Source organism: Xiphophorus maculatus, chromosome 21 (genome assembly GCF_002775205.1).
Source record: "Xiphophorus maculatus strain JP 163 A chromosome 21, X_maculatus-5.0-male, whole genome shotgun sequence".
In the NCBI taxonomy this organism is placed as follows: domain Eukaryota; kingdom Metazoa; phylum Chordata; class Actinopteri; order Cyprinodontiformes; family Poeciliidae; genus Xiphophorus; species Xiphophorus maculatus.
Window position 1 is genome coordinate 15,024,724 of NC_036463.1, and position 18,899 is coordinate 15,043,622.

The 18,899-nt window shown below is 37.4% G+C and overlaps 2 protein-coding genes across 6 annotated transcripts; both read left to right on the top strand.

The window, feature by feature from the left end:
• Positions 1-252: 252 nt before the first annotated feature.
• Positions 253-11,407, top strand: nup58 (nucleoporin 58). Of its 2 annotated transcripts, XM_005803327.2 has the most exons (14): positions 253-661; positions 1,124-1,287; positions 1,382-1,414; positions 1,524-1,790; positions 1,909-2,074; positions 2,226-2,291; positions 2,394-2,568; positions 2,794-2,873; positions 3,071-3,189; positions 3,308-3,390; positions 3,579-3,780; positions 8,726-8,809; positions 9,504-9,602; positions 9,994-11,407. In XM_005803327.2, the coding sequence occupies exons 1-14, from the start codon at positions 582-584 to the stop codon at positions 10,158-10,160; spliced, it is 1,785 nt and encodes a 594-aa protein (XP_005803384.1). In that variant the 5' UTR covers positions 253-581; the 3' UTR covers positions 10,161-11,407. The 2 variants fall into 2 exon arrangements, with proteins under 2 accessions (XP_005803384.1, XP_023182079.1); XM_023326311.1 differs by lacking the exon at positions 8,726-8,809.
• A 468-nt stretch (positions 11,408-11,875) lies between these two features.
• Positions 11,876-18,494, top strand: ropn1l (rhophilin associated tail protein 1 like). 4 transcript variants are annotated; one of them, XR_002751943.1, is made up of 7 exons: positions 11,876-12,001; positions 12,373-12,505; positions 13,154-13,277; positions 13,532-13,693; positions 14,317-14,492; positions 15,579-17,793; positions 17,977-18,064. XR_002751943.1 is itself a non-coding variant. In XM_023326016.1 (6 exons), the coding sequence occupies exons 2-6, from the start codon at positions 12,375-12,377 to the stop codon at positions 18,044-18,046; spliced, it is 663 nt and encodes a 220-aa protein (XP_023181784.1). In that variant the 5' UTR covers positions 11,876-12,001; positions 12,373-12,374; the 3' UTR covers positions 18,047-18,494. The 4 variants fall into 4 exon arrangements, 2 of the variants coding, with proteins under 2 accessions (XP_023181784.1, XP_005803399.1); XR_002751942.1 differs by having other exon boundaries at positions 15,579-17,518; positions 17,657-18,054; XM_023326016.1 differs by lacking the exon at positions 15,579-17,793 and having other exon boundaries at positions 17,977-18,494.
• The last annotated feature ends 405 nt before the right edge of the window (positions 18,495-18,899 follow it).

The window sequence follows — 18,899 nt, forward strand, 5'->3', positions numbered from 1 at the left end:
AACAATGCCCGCAAACTATGTATATAATTTCGTTTAATTCCACCAAACCTATCTATTAGTGAATTGCTTCAATGTGCTGTCTTGATAAATAATTTTAACGTCATGAAAAGTCAAATTAAAAACTACAACTTTTATTTGGAAAGCTATGTCGGAATAAGATTTTGTCATGACTGCACCAACGGTGGCATTCTACGCATGTACAGTCTTTAACCGGAAGTAAAGTGGGAACGATGGGCAATGTAGTTTCCGAAACAAAAAAATTACCCAAAATGCACTTGCATTCGGGGAATACCAGGCGGGCAATAGAAAAAGTAGTACCATGCGGAAAGTACTATATTTATAGCTTTTTTGAGTGTAAGAATAATACCGTATGGAGTAAAACATCAGTAGTCAGTAGTGAAATAGCTCCGGAGTCATTGGGAAGATAAGACATTCTCATTTTATAATGTTTTGAGCAAAGATAAAACCGCTTATTTTGCTCTCACGCGTGCATGCGAGCTAACTGACGCTTGCTAACAGTTAACGCTTGATCTCTCTATCCTACGGCTTATTAATGCAAGTTGTTTACCTTTTATAGGAAAATGTCTGGTTTTAACTTTGGCGGTGGGAATCTGGGCTCCACCAACACGGGTGGAGGATTCACATTTGGTGGCGTCCCAAGGTAATACATATATTTAAATAGCCGACGTGGCTAACGTTAGCATTGTTTAATTTTTACTTTGTAGAAAGCGTGCGTTGCTTTTTATTGTAAGTCCAAAGTATGTTATACTCCAGGACTCTGGATTAGCACAAGATTAGCTAAACGCGCGGTATAAAAGGTTACCTCCTCTTTTTTGTGTTAGTTTTAGGTTTTTTGGTTGTGCTACTACTTATGTGCAAAAATAAATTGATGCGTCTATGTAAGAACGAGAGGACAAAACGAAAGCTCGTCATTAGACTGTTCCTTATTTTTATTTTTTACCCAACTGTAATTTGTTACAACTATTTTCAAAGTTTACTCTAAGAATGTTTAATTTGCAGCACATAATTGTTAATTACTGTGCAGATGACACTTTGTTTTAATCATTTTTTTTAGTATTATTCAAGGGAAATGGTTGACCAATATTCTGATTTTCTTTTAAAGTGCACCTGCGGCCAATGCCGGTGGCCTTTCGTTTGGGACTCCTCTGGGAACAGCAGCTGCCACCCCTGCTTCTACCACGAGTAGCACCCCATCTCTTGGTCTTGGAGGTGTTCTTTTTGCCCAGAAACCTGCGGGAGGTTTTTCTTTCAACACACCTGCCTCAAGTAAGCATTCCTTTCATATTGCAGAAAATTACAAGAAGTTGTTTTGAATGTTATCCATCATGTAATAACCGTCATTGGAATTGTATTGTTTTAGCATCCTCTGCAGCCGCCACAGGTCTTACATTAGGTATGTATGCAAAAATAAAACTAACAAAGGTTTGATTTATCATTAAGCAGAGAGACTTTTTAAACTTGATATTTTTTTCTGTCCTCTCTTTATGTAAACGGTCTTTTAGGCGCCCCTGCCACTACATCTGCAGCCACCGGCTTTAGTTTGGCCTTCAACAAGCCCACTGCGTCTGCAACTCCTTTTTCGCTCACCACCACCACCTCCTCCACTACTGGGGCAGGTTTAAGTTTCGGCTCCATCCTGACATCGACAGCTCCACAGCAGCCTGGAGCCACGGGGTTCACGCTCGGTCTTGGTGGTATGACAACCTCCACGGCAGCCTCAACGGTGCCGTCCCTAGGCGCTGGTCTCTTCTCCAGCACTGGAACCTCAGGTGGGCCGAGAGTACCTAAGCCTGTAAACGTTTTTGTTGGTTTGGACGACATAATGACTGAGAACACACTTAAATGTGTTTCAAAATCTTCAAAGCTGCTCTAAATTTGGTTTTCCAGGTTTGGGTCAGACTCTTGGAGGAGGAACCGGACTTACCTTGGGGTCACTATTGGCTACCTCTACAGCAGCATCAGCTGCTCCTGCCCCGAGTATTGGTCTGGGTGGAGTTGACTTCAGCACTTCCTCTGAGAGTAAGAGTGACGCCTCATCTGGAACCAATGCACAGTATGTCCTACTTAACTAATTGTGTTAAATAAATATATTTTTACTTGATCGTAAAGCATTTTTAAATATGAAAAAGGCACTCAACAGCCATTTGTCATGATGATGTTTACCTTATTAACATCTATTAAAAAAAGTTGAATTCTTCTCTTAGGGACAGCAAGGCTTTAAAAGATGAGAACTTGCCACCGTTCATTTGCCAAGATGTTGACAATTTTCAGTAAGTACTTGATATATGTGGGAACATCAATAAAATGTTTAAATGTTGATTTGTCATTTGCAAGTGATTTCTAAATGTCAGCTCTTTACCTACTTTTAACAGAAAATTTGTGAAAGAGCAGAAGCAGGTTCAGGAAGACATAAGCAGGATGTCATCAAAGACTATTTCTAAAGTCCAAGATGACATCAAAAGCCTCAAACAACTTCTCTCTGTCTGCGCCAGCGGTCTGCAGCGCCAAGGTCTGGCTATTGATAAACTGAAGTTGGAGACAGCACAGGTAAAAGGAGAAAAAAAAAACGAATGAAAAGTTTCACTAACTGTTTTTAAAGAATTCACTGTAGAATGGATCTGATGGAAATGAAGGTTCATCTATGCTCTAATCCCAATTCTAATTTTCTAGGGTGTCAGTAGTTAATGTTGCATATTCCTCTGTGGATGGCGAGGGCAGAGTGATGATGCAACTGGTCTGCACTCTGTTGACTGTTCTTATTTTGTTTGTTAGGAGCTTAAAAATGCTGACATAGCACTGCGGACGCAAAAGACGCCCCCTGGACTTCAGCATGAAAACACGGCTCCATCAGAGTGAGTTATTAAGTAAATCCAGTGCAAGAATGCAGGGCTGTAAGCAAATTAATCTCTGTATCACCAACCTTTATGAATTGTACATTGTAAGTACATTGTGTGAAGTTGTCAAATGCTAGAGCGTTTGACTACCAAATGACAAGCAGAACCTCGTTCCTCTGTTGTAGTGGTTCTCACCTGTTGTTTTTCCCGTTCAGTTATTTTCGTAGCCTGGTGGACCAATTTGAGGTGCAGTTGCAACAGTTCCGGCAGCAGATAGAGGAACTGGAGAACCACCTGACTACTCAGAGCAATGGCTCACACATCACCCCGCAAGGCAAGAATGGAATCTGGACAGCATTGTTATTTTAAATGGTTTTGCTTTCTGTGCCTATTGATTAATTGACATAAAATGTGATTATAATGTTATTTTTTTGTCTGTTTTCCATTTACAGATCTGACTCTGGCCATGCAGAAATTATACCAAACATTTGTTGCACAAGCTGCTCAGCTTCAGTCTGTCCATGAAAATGTTAAGGTCAGTTTTTTCTTCTTTTGTAATGTGTGAATTTCTTCCAAAAAGATCCAGCAGTAAAAAAAAACAAACATATTTTTGTGGATAATGTATTTTTTTCAAAAATGTTTGTGTATTTTAAGAAAATGTGATCATTTGGATTTGTCATCTGCAAGTAATTTTTTTTCTATTATTATTATTCTCCACAATAGATCTTGAAACATCAGTACCTTTCTTACCGGAGAGCCTTCCTGGAAGACTCCACTGACATCTTTGAGTCCAAACGAGCCTCCAACAGGAAATGGCAGAGCGCGCCACAAGTCACAACCGGACCTGCCCCATTCTCCAGTGTACCGAATGCCGCAGCTGTTGCTATGGCAGCCACGTTGACCCAGCAACAGCAGCCAACTCCAGGTCTGACTGCCTTCAAGTTTTAGAAAGTTCTCCTCATCTTCACCTTGTTTAAGATGTTCAATGAGGCAAAGGAGACTGTTAAGTCTTAGAGCGTTGTAGACGGGATGATTGTGTGTTTTTTATATTTACTATATTTTGGGAGGAAAACATTCAAAATATGGCTGGCAGAATTATTTGAAAATAACTGGACTAAAACATATGTAGCTGGTTCTAAAATATGAGTGACTATTAAAGAAAAGGGAGAATGAAAAGGGGAAAAAATCTGCTGCACAGTTTTGACAGGAAACCTTTGTGCTGCCTTATTAGCCTGTCGCTAATTTAAAAACACTTTGTGGTTTATAGACACTTATTTTATGCACCTTACAAAAAGTAAAGTAAGGAAGTGTAATACATGTGCACAAAGAACACCAGACCCTGTAGGTTTTTTTTGGTATTTTTAGGCCTACAACGAAATATTCCAGTTTCTAAATCATTAGGGATCTTCTTTTATTCAAACAATCCAAAGGAGCCTGACGTGTGAATGTTATGAGGTGGGGTTGGGATCAAAAATTTGCTGTGATTTATATTGATTTATATTTAGATGACAAATGTCGACCGAGCTATCGAAATACTGCGCAGAGCTGTAGATCTACGTTTAATTAGGTGGGCTGTTGATGTTTTGTTTATATATTAAAATGTTACTTTTTTCAGTCCAGCTTTTTCTTACGAGGGCGGTGGGGGGTCTCTGATTGATCGAGGTACAAGCTTTCTTACACTCAAAGTAGAAATTTTAAGCAGAGTGGACAACTTGGCTCTGATGTTTTGAAAAGGAAAATCTTAAAAATATATATATTAAAATGCCTGGTTCAGAGAATCCTGGTTCCTTAAGATTAGTGTGAATCCTTAGCTCACTTTTTAATGGAAACAGATAATCCCCAAATGTTCTTTAAAGGTTCCTAAATTACATGTTTTTTTTAATCAAATATTTCAAACAAATATAGCAGTTGTTTTGGTACATGAGCAGACTAATTAAGAATGCTGATTTAATAATCCTTTGCAGTATCCCAACAAATCAGCTCTTTGTCTGTCTTCAGAGATATCCCCAAGTATTTACTTTAGTTGTTTTAAGAAAAAAAAATAGTTTACAAGTCAAATAACAATAATCTTTTATATGTGCAGTCATATCTGGGATGTTAAAAGTGACATCTGATGAGCATAAACAGGCATATCAGGGCTTCTGATGTATGATAATTTAACGTAGTCTGTAGATTTGTAAGGCTAAAGTTGGTTGAGTTTTAAAAGTTGAACTAAGGTCACAAATGGCAGAAACGCAGACTGTGTAAACTTTTGCTGTTTTCTTTTTCAAAAAGATCTCCAGCTGCTCTTGGACTGTTTATGAATCACAATAAGCCTCTCTTTAAATTTTAGTACAAATCGTATAAACAATCCAACCACATTTGATCATACATGCCAAGGAGGAATCCATTGCTTTTTCACTATTTACACAAAGCAGTTCAGACATCTCCTGCAACAATAGAAGCTGTGTGTGGTAGGAGTAAAAAGCCACCTTGTTGCTTGCTTCCAGTCATTTTTTGCTCTTTTGATGTAAAGCTAAATTGATACAGATTAACTAGATAATTGCAGCCTTGTATGTTCTTGCTGCCCAATAGGGGATGCTTGCAGTTTTAAATGCACTCCTGATTGTTTTTACACTTAAAGTTGTTGCATATTTGTGAGAGGTTACCTTTTTTCAGTGACAGATTTTAGCAATATCGTCATCTTTTCTCAATTCTTATTTTTCTTTTCTCTGAACAAAAATCTTTAATCCTAATCACACATCATATTTATTAAACTATTTATTTAATCTGTTTTTCATGTGCTTAATTTAGTGCGAGCTACGAATAACATTGAAAGATGTTTAGTTTCACAGCAGACGCAACACTAAATGTGCTGCTGACTGGCACTTACCTCTAAAATATTGTTTTACCTAAATACTTGACAGTGTCCCAATGATTGTGTTGACCTGGTATTGTTTAGACTTGTATCTTTCGGGACGGAAGGGGGAACATGCCAAAAAGACTCAGGACTAGAATACGAACCAATTAATTGCCTAAACTGGAAATCCTGCTCAATAGTCATAAAGATGCTCTTTGTCTCAGTTTAATCCATTTGGTAGGGTTGCTCGCAAGGAGGCCATACCACTGTTACTTGATAAAAGCTGCTTCACCTAAGGGCTACTGTCGGCTTAACAGGGCTGGTCCATTTTAAAATTACTTTCACTTCACTGAAAGCAGTCAGGTGTATTTTTTTAAAGCATAGTAGTACTCCCTTTGGATTATCTCCTATGAACAATTCTCACTTTTCTAGACTGAACACTTTGTTGGTCTCAGCTGGTTCCGAGTCAGGTGAGATCGTATTTATGTTTCTTTAATTGTTTGAAGAAAGTATTTGCTGCTCACGCTGGTCCACAGCTATCAGTGATCTACGATTGGTGCCAAAATGAAATGGAGAGATCAGGGAGGTCTCATTGTTTATTCACATTTACAGATTGCCATGTTTCATTGTGCCATGTAAGGTTATGTTTTTTTGACCTGGTGAGCATAATAGTAAGAAAAATAACTACCGGTACTCTTTTTAAGCCAATGAACACAATAGTATTAATGTTGCTGATAGTCATAGCGGTGAGTGAGCCACTCTGTTTCTCAATGGTCACTTTGCATCAAAAAAAAACCACAACTTTGAATATTTCATTCCTTATTTATTAAACCTAACCATTTGTGAAGCCAGCTTGCTAAAATATTATCTTCTATTCATTTTTGTGTATTCTTCCATTAACATTTAACACGGCGTCTTCCATAGTCATTAGTTGGCGCAATAACACTGAAAATAAAGAACAAAAACCGACGTTTCATAAGGTGTTTGGGCTTTGAAGTTTTTAACTGGATATTTGCTGGCCTTATTTCTTATATTGAGTGTCTGACAGTTCTCTCTATTTGAATGCTGTTATTGTTTTGAATGTTATTGGTAAGGCAGGTGTCATCCCATCGACCCCCCTTTATTTTATTTTTTATGATAAAGGGGAAAAATGTGAAGTTCTTTATTTTTTTGATTATCAGAATTTTTTTTCTGTTCTTGACCTGCTTAATTAATGACAAACTCCTCTCAGTTTTCCTTTTTCTTCAGGTTTGGCACGAGAGTGCAGAAAACTAAGCCTCTTTTTTTTTTTTATGTTTAAATTTACTCTATTTTATCTTTGTGTTTCTATATTTTATTGCCAACATTTTGGCCTGAAACAATCACATGTAGGTTTTTTTTTTATTTATTAGAGCTTCAAACATCAAAATTATACTTGTCAATATCTCCAGGAATTTACAGAACGTTGTACATTCATTTCCACAGTTTTCTTTTTGACCAGTTTACACTGAAGCTAAATCACAAATGCCAATTTCAGATTTTGTTTTGTCGTAATCTCTAGTTCTTGTAATGGTATGTTTAAACCTATATATCCAATGCCTGTTAATAACAATACATTAATATATAATATGGTGTGCCTTTATAAACTATATACAATAATTGTGTGGTGCATTTTGTTAGGAGGGGCGTATGCTAGTTCATTCACTCTCAGAAATCTTGAAGATTTGGAAACTTGTCAAATGCAGTAGCAGTTAGCAAATAATAGCCAATTCTGTTCCTAAATGTTTGTGTTTATGTAAGTGGAATTGCATTTAAATTGACAATAAATCAGTTTTTAAACAAAGAAACGTTTGTCCTTGTTTCTTTTTGACTGAGGTTGTTTTAGCAGTGGAGGCTAACCGGGCAGTACAGAAAGAAACAACTGCATAAAAAGGGAAAAAGGACAAGTTTCTGAGTGAAAGAACTAGCAATCTGTCTAGTTATGTTTTTTTCCTCTTTTATAAGGAGCTGTAGCATTTTGAAAAAGTGGAATTGATGTTTATAATCATATCTAGAGTAGTAGAAGACCTTGAATTTTCTTATTGATCATACTTCTACTTATGAACTGTAAAAAATGGCTACTATAGTTTTTGTTTTAAAGGGGAAAAAAAGCTAAATCTGTCATATTACAATATACATATTCAATATACGTATTGAATATATGTATATTCAATGAATTAGTTCAGGCATTGCAGAACTAATTTATACACCAATCAATAGGCCAAACAATGGAATTGATATATTGTTCCCTTCATCATCTTTGATCAGTTTCTTTCCCCAGTTTATTGAATGCAGCTAAACTAAGGATTATAATTTTTCCACCGATAAAAATGTCAACCAACACCATGTGCTTTGATGCACCTCGAGTTTAATGGGGAAAAAAATCAGATAAGAGTAAGGAATAATTGTAATTCATTCTCTGTTGTTTTCAAATCTGCTACCTCTATCACAGTGGTTCTCAAATGGGGGTACGCGTACCCCTGGGGGTACGTGGAGGTACTGCAGGGGGTACGTGAAGCTTTTCAAAATATCTTTAAAAAATCAGTAGGCTCCTCATAATAAGTCTTGGGAAAAATTATTTTGTAAAATGTTCGATAAAATATAAATGTGTGTTCATGCACTGAATGTTATATTTAGTATTTACAGGGTATTTACAGCACTGTACCTCTGTTTTATTCCAAAAATGTTTTGCCCGTGTCAGGGGGTACTTGACTAAAAATATATTTTTAAGGGGGTACATCACTGAAAAAAGTTTGAGAACCACTGCTCTATCAGTTAAAAAAGCCTAATCTGTGAAAGTCAGTCGAAACAGGTTGGACCTAAAAAAAAAAAAAAAAGATCCAGATTGCTGCTTTTCTGCTATATTTTAAAAGTTAACGGCATTTTCTTAATGGGGGAGTTTTAGAAAATAAAATTGAGTATAATGGCTGCAAATTTTGCTGTTTGGTTTTTAACTTGCACTCTAAAGGCACGTTTATAAAAATAAAACAAATCCTGTCTTTTTGTACCTTAGGCACCCAGGCACCTTTGGGGGCAGGTTTTGGAAACCCCTTTGCCTCAGCAGTAGGCACTAGTTTGGGCTCTTCTACACTTGGAGGTACTACCTCTGCCTGTTATGAGTTGTATATACTCCCCTCTATTATCCCCATTATGTTGCGTAGTCTACAATTTCCCAAATGCCAAATGTCTTTTGTCTGTTTTTTTACTATAAAATTTCTTGTGTGTGCTTGAGAGAGAGAGAGGGGGAGGCAGGCCTGACTTGTGCAGGCTCAGAATCTTATTCCCCCCTTCTGCTCTTTATTCTTCCTTCTCAGCTGTAATGTGCGTTCACACCACAGGAACACTTGACAAACTGCATTGTTTATGCGTATCGGTTTAAAAAAAACTGAGGGGTTTGGCATAAATGTGTCGCTAATTTGTCATTCTGCGAAAGGAATCTGTCACTAAACGATGTTTTGCAAATTAAAGACAAATCCCTTTGAGAGTTTGGGAGCAGGTGGTTTGAGCGCACAGTGTTGGTGTTTTGCCTTGTTAGGAGTGTATTTTATGAAACTTGACCACATCATCTCTCCTTTGTCTTCAGTTTGCAGTACATTGCTTTGTAATCTGTAATTAACCGCTGAGATGTACATAATGCTTAATGATTCAGCTGAGGTTTCTTTTTTTTTTCCTTTTTGCTTACGCTTGCTTATGCCTGTCTGTGTGCACTCCTGAGACACTGCTCATTGTTTGTTCTCAGTGCAGGCTGCACACCTACCTCGGTCTGACTTCCTTGTTGTTCTCTCCCACAGGTTTTGGAGGTGGGCCAGGGTTTGGTGGAGTTGGAACTGGAGGGTCTTCTTTTGGATTCTCCTCCACCAATAAGCCTGCAGGGGGCAGTCTGAGTGCAGGTATATGGAAATCTGGATCACACATGCCCCAGTAAACAAGCTTTAATAAAGACAGTATCTAATAAAAGTACAGCCTGTCTTCTTTTTATTTATTTTTTATTATATTTTCTGTTCTTTAGTAATCCAAGTAATTGATGCAGAATGAAGTGTATTTTCGAAGTTAAACATGTTTCAGCAAGCTTCACAACTTTTTTCTCGACAATGTTTTCTCATGCATGTCTACACACCCCGGGCAGACCCAAATCTCTAATATTGTCAGTTTTAAATTCAGAGGTGGAACTCCGTATGTAAAAAAACAATCATCAAAAATCGTCTTACCTTTTAAGTGTCCTAAAATATTTATGTGAAACCTCCTACATCATCTTTTTGTCTGACCCTCTTGCATCCCTAGGTTTTGGTAGCACCAGCAGCTCCGGCTTCAACTTCAGCAACCCCGGCATCAACCAGTCTGCTGGGCTGACATTTGGTGTTTCGAACCAACCAGGCAGTGCCTTTGGCACAACCCCAGCTCTCCAGCTGAAGAAGCCCCCCGCTGGGAATAAAAGGGGGAAAAGATAGAAACAGATTAAGAAAAGAATACAGACCAACTAGTGGCTTGTAGCAAAGAACAGCTTGGCCTCCTTAAAAGCATAGAAACTGCTAAGATAAATTGTTACCTTTAAAAACAAGGAACATTGGTTTGAGGGAGAAGATTCTATCATGTAACAGACTATTTTGAGTAATGTTATTTCAACCTGGAAAGAACGAATCCTGTGGACAATCTGGCATAATTTGTCCTGTTTTGTTTATCATTATTCTGTTATTATGCCATAGTTGATGTGAGCAAAGAGGCAATGAATCCCATCAGCACAGTGTCAGATGGCGAGATGAAACTATGAAGCCTGATTATGCCCATTAGAATTTCCTCTAACAGTTTGTTTCTCACTCTTGTCTTTGGTGTAACAATGCTTTGGGAAAGGCTAAGGCAAAAACAGTTGGTTCAACAACAAATTGCTCAGTTATTTTGAGATTTTTTGTTTTGTCTAATTGTATAAGATAAACATGTTTTGTGCTTTCTAATGAACTGTAGTTTTCTCTCCATTGCATCAAAAACTCTTTCAGAACAGAGCTGCTGTGCAATTAACTTCCCTCAAGTTGCGTCCAAAGAGGAGTTTTTTTTTTTTTTTAAAGAGGTAATGGGAAAAGGGAACAGTATAGCCGGAGTCTACCAGTGTCAGTGAACATTTGATCGTAGAGTTTAGGTCCCAGACTGTCCAACGTGTCTTTAGGAAGATGCCATTTTATTTTTGTATCAAGTGAAGGAAACTACGACATTCAGAAAAAAAAAAATTAAGAACACAAACATCTTGTGGGTTTTCCGATGTTTTGTCCACAAAATCTGTTTTTGCTGAGATGCATTCTAATTGTTTGATCATTTCTCATAGACAGAATTTCTCTTTGCGTCTTCACCAAGGTATTGTAAGACTGTGGGGAAAAATACTGTGCTCCTTGTCCTCAATAGGCCTATAAAATGTTACGTTTATTTTGAGTTTCTCAAGCATATTCAGCTTGCTCGGTTTATACATGTGCTAGGTAAAGTTTGCACTATCTGGTGATCGTGTGAATGTGTAAATATGCCTGTCACTCAGCTATCATGCTTCCGTTGAGCGTTGGGTTAAGAACTGTGTCTCTTTTTGTCCGTGTCTCTTTGGTTATTACCAAATAATTGTAGTTGTATTCTTGTTTTCTATTCGGTCTGTTAAGATCTGTATTTTTGAGATGCTGTTTAATAATAAAATCTTTTGCCTGTTGAATTTCCGGCTGCCACAGATGAGTTTCTCCAGATTTTTTTCTAAGATAATTTGCAGATGGCTTTCCTTTTGATTACGAGGGATACATTAATTGCATAGGGCATAATAGTTTGGATTTAATGCAGTTTCCAACACACCTGAAAAGATTAAAATTGTAGATCTCAAATATGGATTTTGAGCTCAAATTACACTATTGGTCAATAAATTACATGATTACCCTGAATTGTAATAACTGACATAGATTTTTCAAAATTGCATTTAATATTTCTTGGTGATCTTTTTAGTTTAGATTTACTGTGTGTTTAATCGTGGAAATAATGAACCATATTTTGTCTTTAAGTATGACACTCACTCATTACCGTAGAAGTGCGACGTATTAATCAGACACGATTTTTACACAGGCAGAAGGACGACAGAGGGCGATATGACAACATTCCTTACTCTTTACCTCTCAAGAAGAAGAACTCCGTTGCTAGGCGACAAACATATTACAATACTGTGTGTTCCAAACAGCTGCATTTTAACCTCTCGGCTCGCCTTTAATTAAAAAAATTCTTCTTTTTTTTTGTTGTTTTTTTTTAGTCTTTGTCCACAGCCGTTATTCTCCAGGTAGGTACCTTAACATTTTTAGTCAACGTTTTAATCAGCTGGAAAGAACTGAAAATAATAAAAACGTGTAAGTGTTAAAAGATAAGCCGAAATGAATTGAGCAAATAACTGATCAAAAATCTATATTATTTCTCATTTAAATGTAATATTTTTCCTATTACTATTTTTCTTTTAATTGGATAGATTCGGGTAGCTTTATCTTATAGTTAAACTGTTTACTTGATACTATTATGCATCATTGTGGACATTACTGTGCCTACCAAAATTAGTCATGTTTCCACGAGTATGGGCACAAAGTCAAGAAAATTGGCTTTCTATTGGTTTGTGTTTATCTGCTAACCTGACTGTATTGCAATGTGTACACACTGTAGGCATGCCTCTTCCAGACACATTCTATTGCGCCCAACAAATCAACATCCCTCCCGAGCTACCGGACATCCTCAAAAGCTTCACCAAGGCAGCTATCCGAACACAGCCCAAAGATTTGCTGCAGTGGTGTTCAGCGTATGTGTTAAATGTCATCAACATCGTTTGGGGGGGGGGGGTGGATAGACGTGTGCGATTTTGCTGTGGTTTATTTATTCCGTCAAAATAATTCACAAAAAGTGTCTCCAAGCTATCTTTCACCTGTGCACCTCTCTCCCTTACTACTGACAGGCTGTAATTAGCTCCCAGGGGCTTCCATGCAGTTTCTGTGGTTAAACTAAATGCCTTCTCTTAACAAAGTAAAAAAAATAAAATGTTTAACATGCCGGCTGAATTCGAAACATACAGGATGTTTGTTTCTCTCCCCCTAGGATTGTCCTGTCTACTATTGTGTTAACCTACAGAGCTTTTATAAAAACCTAAAATCGAGCAACATGTTACAAATTTCCTTTGTGCAAAAAAAAATAACGGAGGTAAAACAAAGCTCTGCTTCCTTTGAGAGATACTGAAAGTCACCCTGCCTGTAAATTGATATCAAAATATTGTTGAAATAAGATCAAGATCAAACAGGTGCCATGAACAATACATGAGTACAACTCCTCTACTCATCCAGCTCAATAATATAAAATATTATTAAGCTGGTTGAGGTGCACATGCTCATTTTTACACTGCTACACTCTATATCAATATAATGTGTGGTTATTACATGCCAAAACTACATCCCAGATACTTCAATGCACTGGCCAAAGGGGAGTGTCTTCCAGTAAAGGAGAGGCTGGAGATGAATGTTGCCACTCAGAAGACTGACACTGGACTGACTCCAGGTCTACTGAAGATCCTCCATAAGCAGGTAGGAAGAGTTTGCTCAAAACTGTTGTTGTTATATATCATTGTTAAATTATTTTTACCTTCTTTGTAGTTAACTTTAATGAAAATCCCTCTTTCCGTCTATGTTGAGATTTTACTTATGCTAACTTTTCAACTAGACATGTCTACTAAAAGCAGTGTTGTATTATTGTTTGGGATATTACAATAAGGATGCACGTAAACTCATAGTTTTCACCTACGTATTTGCATCTCTCTTCTTTTCCCACCCTGTCACAGTTGTCTCCAAATGAAACTTGCAGCAAAGAGGATGTGCAGCTGAAATGGAAGGCTCTATGTCTTCCCATGGAACAACTGGAGGCTCTGCTATCGTTGGGCAGCTTTGATTCGAAAATCAACTGGATGGAGTTTTTTGCCCTGGGCTGTAGTGCTCTTGGAGGGGTGAGGTCTAACACAAGGCAAAATCTAATTTCTAATACTGCTTCTTACTACTTAATCTGAAGGCTAAGCACAAGAGGAGAACCTCAGGAGTTGTGTTTCTTCATCTCCTCGTCTGAGCATCTAGTGGAACAAACCAGACTCGGAGATCTTTGGTCCAGGCTCTCTTTTTTTGGCTTCGCAGGCTGCAGACAGAAGGATTCCATAAGCCTTTTTCTTTAACATGAATCAATTTTCTCCAGTGAAGCCAATCGTTTTTGGACCAAGGAGAAACAGCACTGGAGGCAGATGAAAGAGAATTTATTTCAGCATATAGATGCCTTTGTGTCTGCAAAAGAAGAAAAAACAACAACAACCAGGAATTAGGAAAGTACTGTGCAGTTTTGGAAAAGATGCGATCAAGTCGGTTGAACACTTAAACCACATGAGGGCAGTCTCGACCTACACTCGTTTATTTATTTATTTAATATCATTGGGCTCTTATTTATTTCTTTATACACATAACATGTGGCATGTAATTGCTTTTCAAAACTGAATGCATATTAATTTTCTTGCCAATTTTTTTTTTTTTTTCTTATTTTGCATGGAACTCCTTTGTCTGTGCTTCCGTCGTTGGCGTTTTCCAGACTCTTATAAGCTCTATGAAGTACGCCTGTGAGATCCTGACAACTGATGAGGAGGGTGGCCCTTCGAGGATCCCATTCGATACCTTCTCCCATCTCTACACCTACTTGGCTCAACTAGAGGGGGACAAAGCAGAGGACCACACTGAGACCTTCCTCCACAGCCTGATGCCACTAATGTAGGTTCTTCTTTTACACTTGCATGTTTATGTTACATACTTAAACCTTAAATAATTTGAAACCACTTTTATTACATTGATTTATACACAATTCTCCATTATGGCTTAATTAAAATGTAGCATCATAATTTATGGCATTTAAAGCAGCAAACAACTTAAATGGATTTTAAAACTTGAGTATAAGTTCTTTGGAAATTGTCTCTAGTCCAGAATTGAATTGGATGCAAAGTAGATGAGATACTGAAGGAGGACTTTCTCGAATTTCTTCAACTTCCACCAAATCAAACACGGTTGAATGACAGAGATTGTTGTTAAAAGTTGAGTTAATGCCAAAGAAAAAATAACAATGATAATTTTAATGAATCCTAAAATCTCTGATGAGAACAACAAATATCCAGGTAGAATTATTCCAGAAGCTTGCTCAAAGCTTAATTGTCTGCATTAGCATTAGGTTAAGACACAAACTTACATTTCCAGTTAAAAATCACTGAAGTTTATTCTGGCAAGAAAATACCAAGTTAATATGACATGCATGATCCTGATGAGTACATTTAAACTTCTCACATTGAATCTCTTCATTTCAGCAATAAGATGAAATGAGAAGCCCTGGTCTGTAGTGCTCTTGGATGGCACTACAGATCAAGGCTGTAATGCCAAGGTTCTTATCACAAATGATTTCACATGATGCATCAGATCGTTTAAATTTTACCACACCATATCCAAATACATATAAAATGTGAATTTGCTTTGCTTTTACGTGGAATTGCGTGTGGATTGATGACATTTATGCTGAAATAAACGCAGGATGACAAAAAAATGTATGCATCACATTGACTTAAAAATGCTGAGAGAGTGATGCCAGTATGTTTTTTTCTGTGCAGTGTTGACAGTGCAGAAAACACACACTGCTTTCGGTTCAGCTTGGTCCACCATTTGTGACAGTCAGTGTCAGTTGGCTAAGAAGCACAGACAGTTTATGAGCTGAGCCAGTTCCTCTCTGCCTCAAATGATGTTGTGAGATTGTGATATTCACTGTTGCAAAAATCCTTGGTGTTGCCTTAATGTGCTGGTGTCTCTGCCCGACAGCAACAAGCAGAACGGCATGATTCAAGTTTCCAACTTCTACCCCAGGAGGAAGTTTGTGGTCAAAAAAATGCCTATGGAAGACTAAAAGAAGCAACAGAAGAAAGGAAGGGAGTCATTGTGGTGAATTATTAAAAGAACCCATGAGTACTCCAACTCGTCCCATTAATTGTTAGAAATACTCATTCTGTCTAAATGTTGATGTAAAGGTGAAGCAGCTAATGTCAGGGCTAATGAGATTGCTTTTTCTGAGCATGAACAGAGGTACACAACTGCCTCACAGCCTGTGTTTTATTCCTCATTTTCTTTTGCCTGGATTAGCCTAAGTTCATTTATCATCCATGGAAACTATCAGCTTACAGTCTCACCATTACTGGCCTTTTATCTTGGGTATTCATTCTTCCTGAGCAAACGAAGAAGAGGAAGAGATTAGCATCAGAGCACAATTTCCAGCTCAGTTCAGAGGCTTGTGTTTTGTTCACCTTTGGGTTGTCATGCAAGACGCTCAAAGCAAAAGCATATTCTGAAGACGTGTTCTCATGTGGCAAACCGAGACTCTGTTTTCTTCTGAAAGCATCCTCCGTTCTTACACACATGCACCGAACACTGCCTCTTGCAGGGCTGCAGCTGTGATCAATTCGAGGCGACTGAAGGGCAGATAGAACGACCGATAACTTAATAACAGCGGTCTCTCCACCCATGTGACACAACACAGAAGGAATGTTGTCAGGTCTTAAAACAGACATGTTCAAGATGACCCCCAGAGAAATAGTCTGGCAGTGTCTTGACAATAACAAATTCAATTCTTTGGAATCTGCCCAGAAAGCCACTCTGTTTGCAAAATGCTTTTATCGTATAAAACATACAAATACAAAAATGTTATTAAAGAAACTTCTTGAATGAGTTAATGTAATTCAGCAAATTGAGCTGCATTACATAAAAAATGGATATAATGTCAAGTAAATATATTCATACCCCTCAAACATTGTTCAGATTGTCTCACATTACAGGTACAACAACATTGTTTTTAACTAGCATTAACTGAAAGTAATGCATAATTATGATATGGAAGAAAAAGCCATCGATCCACTGTCTATAAAGAAAGCTAATTGGGCGAGAGGTGAGGTACAACCTGGAAAGGTCACCAGTTCATCACAGGGCAAAACAGAGACAACACAAAGAACATTCTTAGACTTTGCAATTACGTGCTATGTGGTGATGGTATATCACATTAAAATGTCCCATAATTTACAAAAAACAAAAATGTGGAAAATTCAAGAGGTATGACTGTAGATAACTAAGGTTATACTCCAGAATATATAACAATATACTGTATATTAGTACTAATTTGTAAAATAACTAAATAAATAAAAAATAGAGACTTGAACTTGCAAATTGCTGTTTTCTATATACAACAATGCAGAGAAGCTATACACTGTCAATTCAATGAAGCTATAACTCTGTTCCTAGAAAGAGTATGATTCACTTCTATTGGGACCTATAGGTTCATTTTGTTGCTTAGGAAGTAGAGAGTGGATATTGTTGCACTGTGATTCTGAGGTATATCACTAACAGAGGAAATTGGTGTTTCAATAATCAAGGAAGTGATCATTTACCCTTCTTACAATTATAGAGACCCACCTTGTCAGGTAAAACCTGTCCTTGTTGATTGCCCTGGTAAAGTAGATTATGCTCTTATTCATGAATAATTCACTCAAAGCAATACCCCATGAACTTGTTGTTTTAACATGAAGATGCATTCCTGTATTTACTGACCTTTTGGTGTTCTGATACCTTCCCCCCCGGGATGCTATCAACTGAACATCTGTTTTCATATCCTTAAGTTTCCTGATATATATACCTAATTTTTAGTCTGGGCAACTCACTTCTATTTCCAGGATTCATCTTCGGGAAACAATGGTCACATTTACAGCTTCGGTCCTGTAAGTCCCATTGTTTTAAAGGTGTTGAAACATGGAAAGAATATGATGTCATTGCAAATATGTCAGCCCTGTAGGAATCTCTGCTGCAGGGCGGACCTTATTGCACCATTTTTATTGTTTCTTTTTTGTTTTTCGAAGCTTTGCCTATAAGATCACATCTCCGGGGAATCAGGGAAAGTTGCAGAACAGTGTGTAACAGGCAAGAGGAGAGAAAACGGACACAAAGACCCCCTGATAGTGTTCTTGTGTGTAGCTGTTGTGTAACAGTTCTAAGGGTAAGGAAAAGGGAAAACATGATTCATGTTGTTTTCTGATGGTGTTGAGCATATCTAGCTGCTCTGTGGTGAGAGATAACTCATTTATTTATTTATTTATTTATTGTGTATGTTTGTGTCTGGTGAATGTGGGAGACTTCGCCTAAAAAAATAGTTAACATACTTCAAATGTGTCTTTTGCAGGGCAATCCAGGATGGGATGATAAAACCTGTGAACTTCATCCACATGCATGACACGGATTCAACTTCGTAGCATCTAGATTTTCCCCAGAACAATGTCAGGAGCTAAGTAGGAGTATAGTCAGCACATCTAGCTTTTGTTTTCAGGCAAAACAGCTGACAGAGAGAGACTCAGCTTGCCTACTGTGACATACATAAAGTCTGGAGAAAAGTTATGGTTATGTTTGATTATGTTGGTGTTATACATCTTTCATTGCAAAAGTACTTCTATTACAAGTACCTCTTGTAATAGTTTAGCATTTAACAGCTTAACAGTAAGACAAATATGCTTAAGTTCAAGATGTATGAATAGTCCCAGATTAATAAAACTACAATATTAGGTAATAACACTGATATCACCACATATACGGTAAGAGTGAAAAGTTTAACCACTGGTTTATAAATGCTATAAATTTTATTACTGATTGTTCTTTTATGTGATTTGGACTATCTATCTATCTATCTATCTATCTATCTATCTATCTATCTATCTATCTATCTATCTATCTATCTATCTATCTATCTATCTATCTACCTACCTACCTACCTACCTACCTACCTACCTACCTACCTACCTACCTACCTACCTACCTACCTATAAAAGCAATTAAATATGACAAAGGGTGCAATTTGCTGATGAGGCATTTCTCTCTTTTTTGTTGATGCATTTCTGGTTAAAAAAGAAATTATAAAAAAAATGCTAATTTTACTGCTGACTATTTACAGTGAATGATTCTTCTGCCTGCTCCTCTAAATTAGGCCCTTCCCAAGCAGCCATCCATTAAAAGTGGCTGATAGTGTGTGGAAGCACCTCATCCAAATCCACTTTAAACAAACCAACACTTCCTTAAACGCAGATGGTGGTAAGAGAAAGTAAAAACTACCAC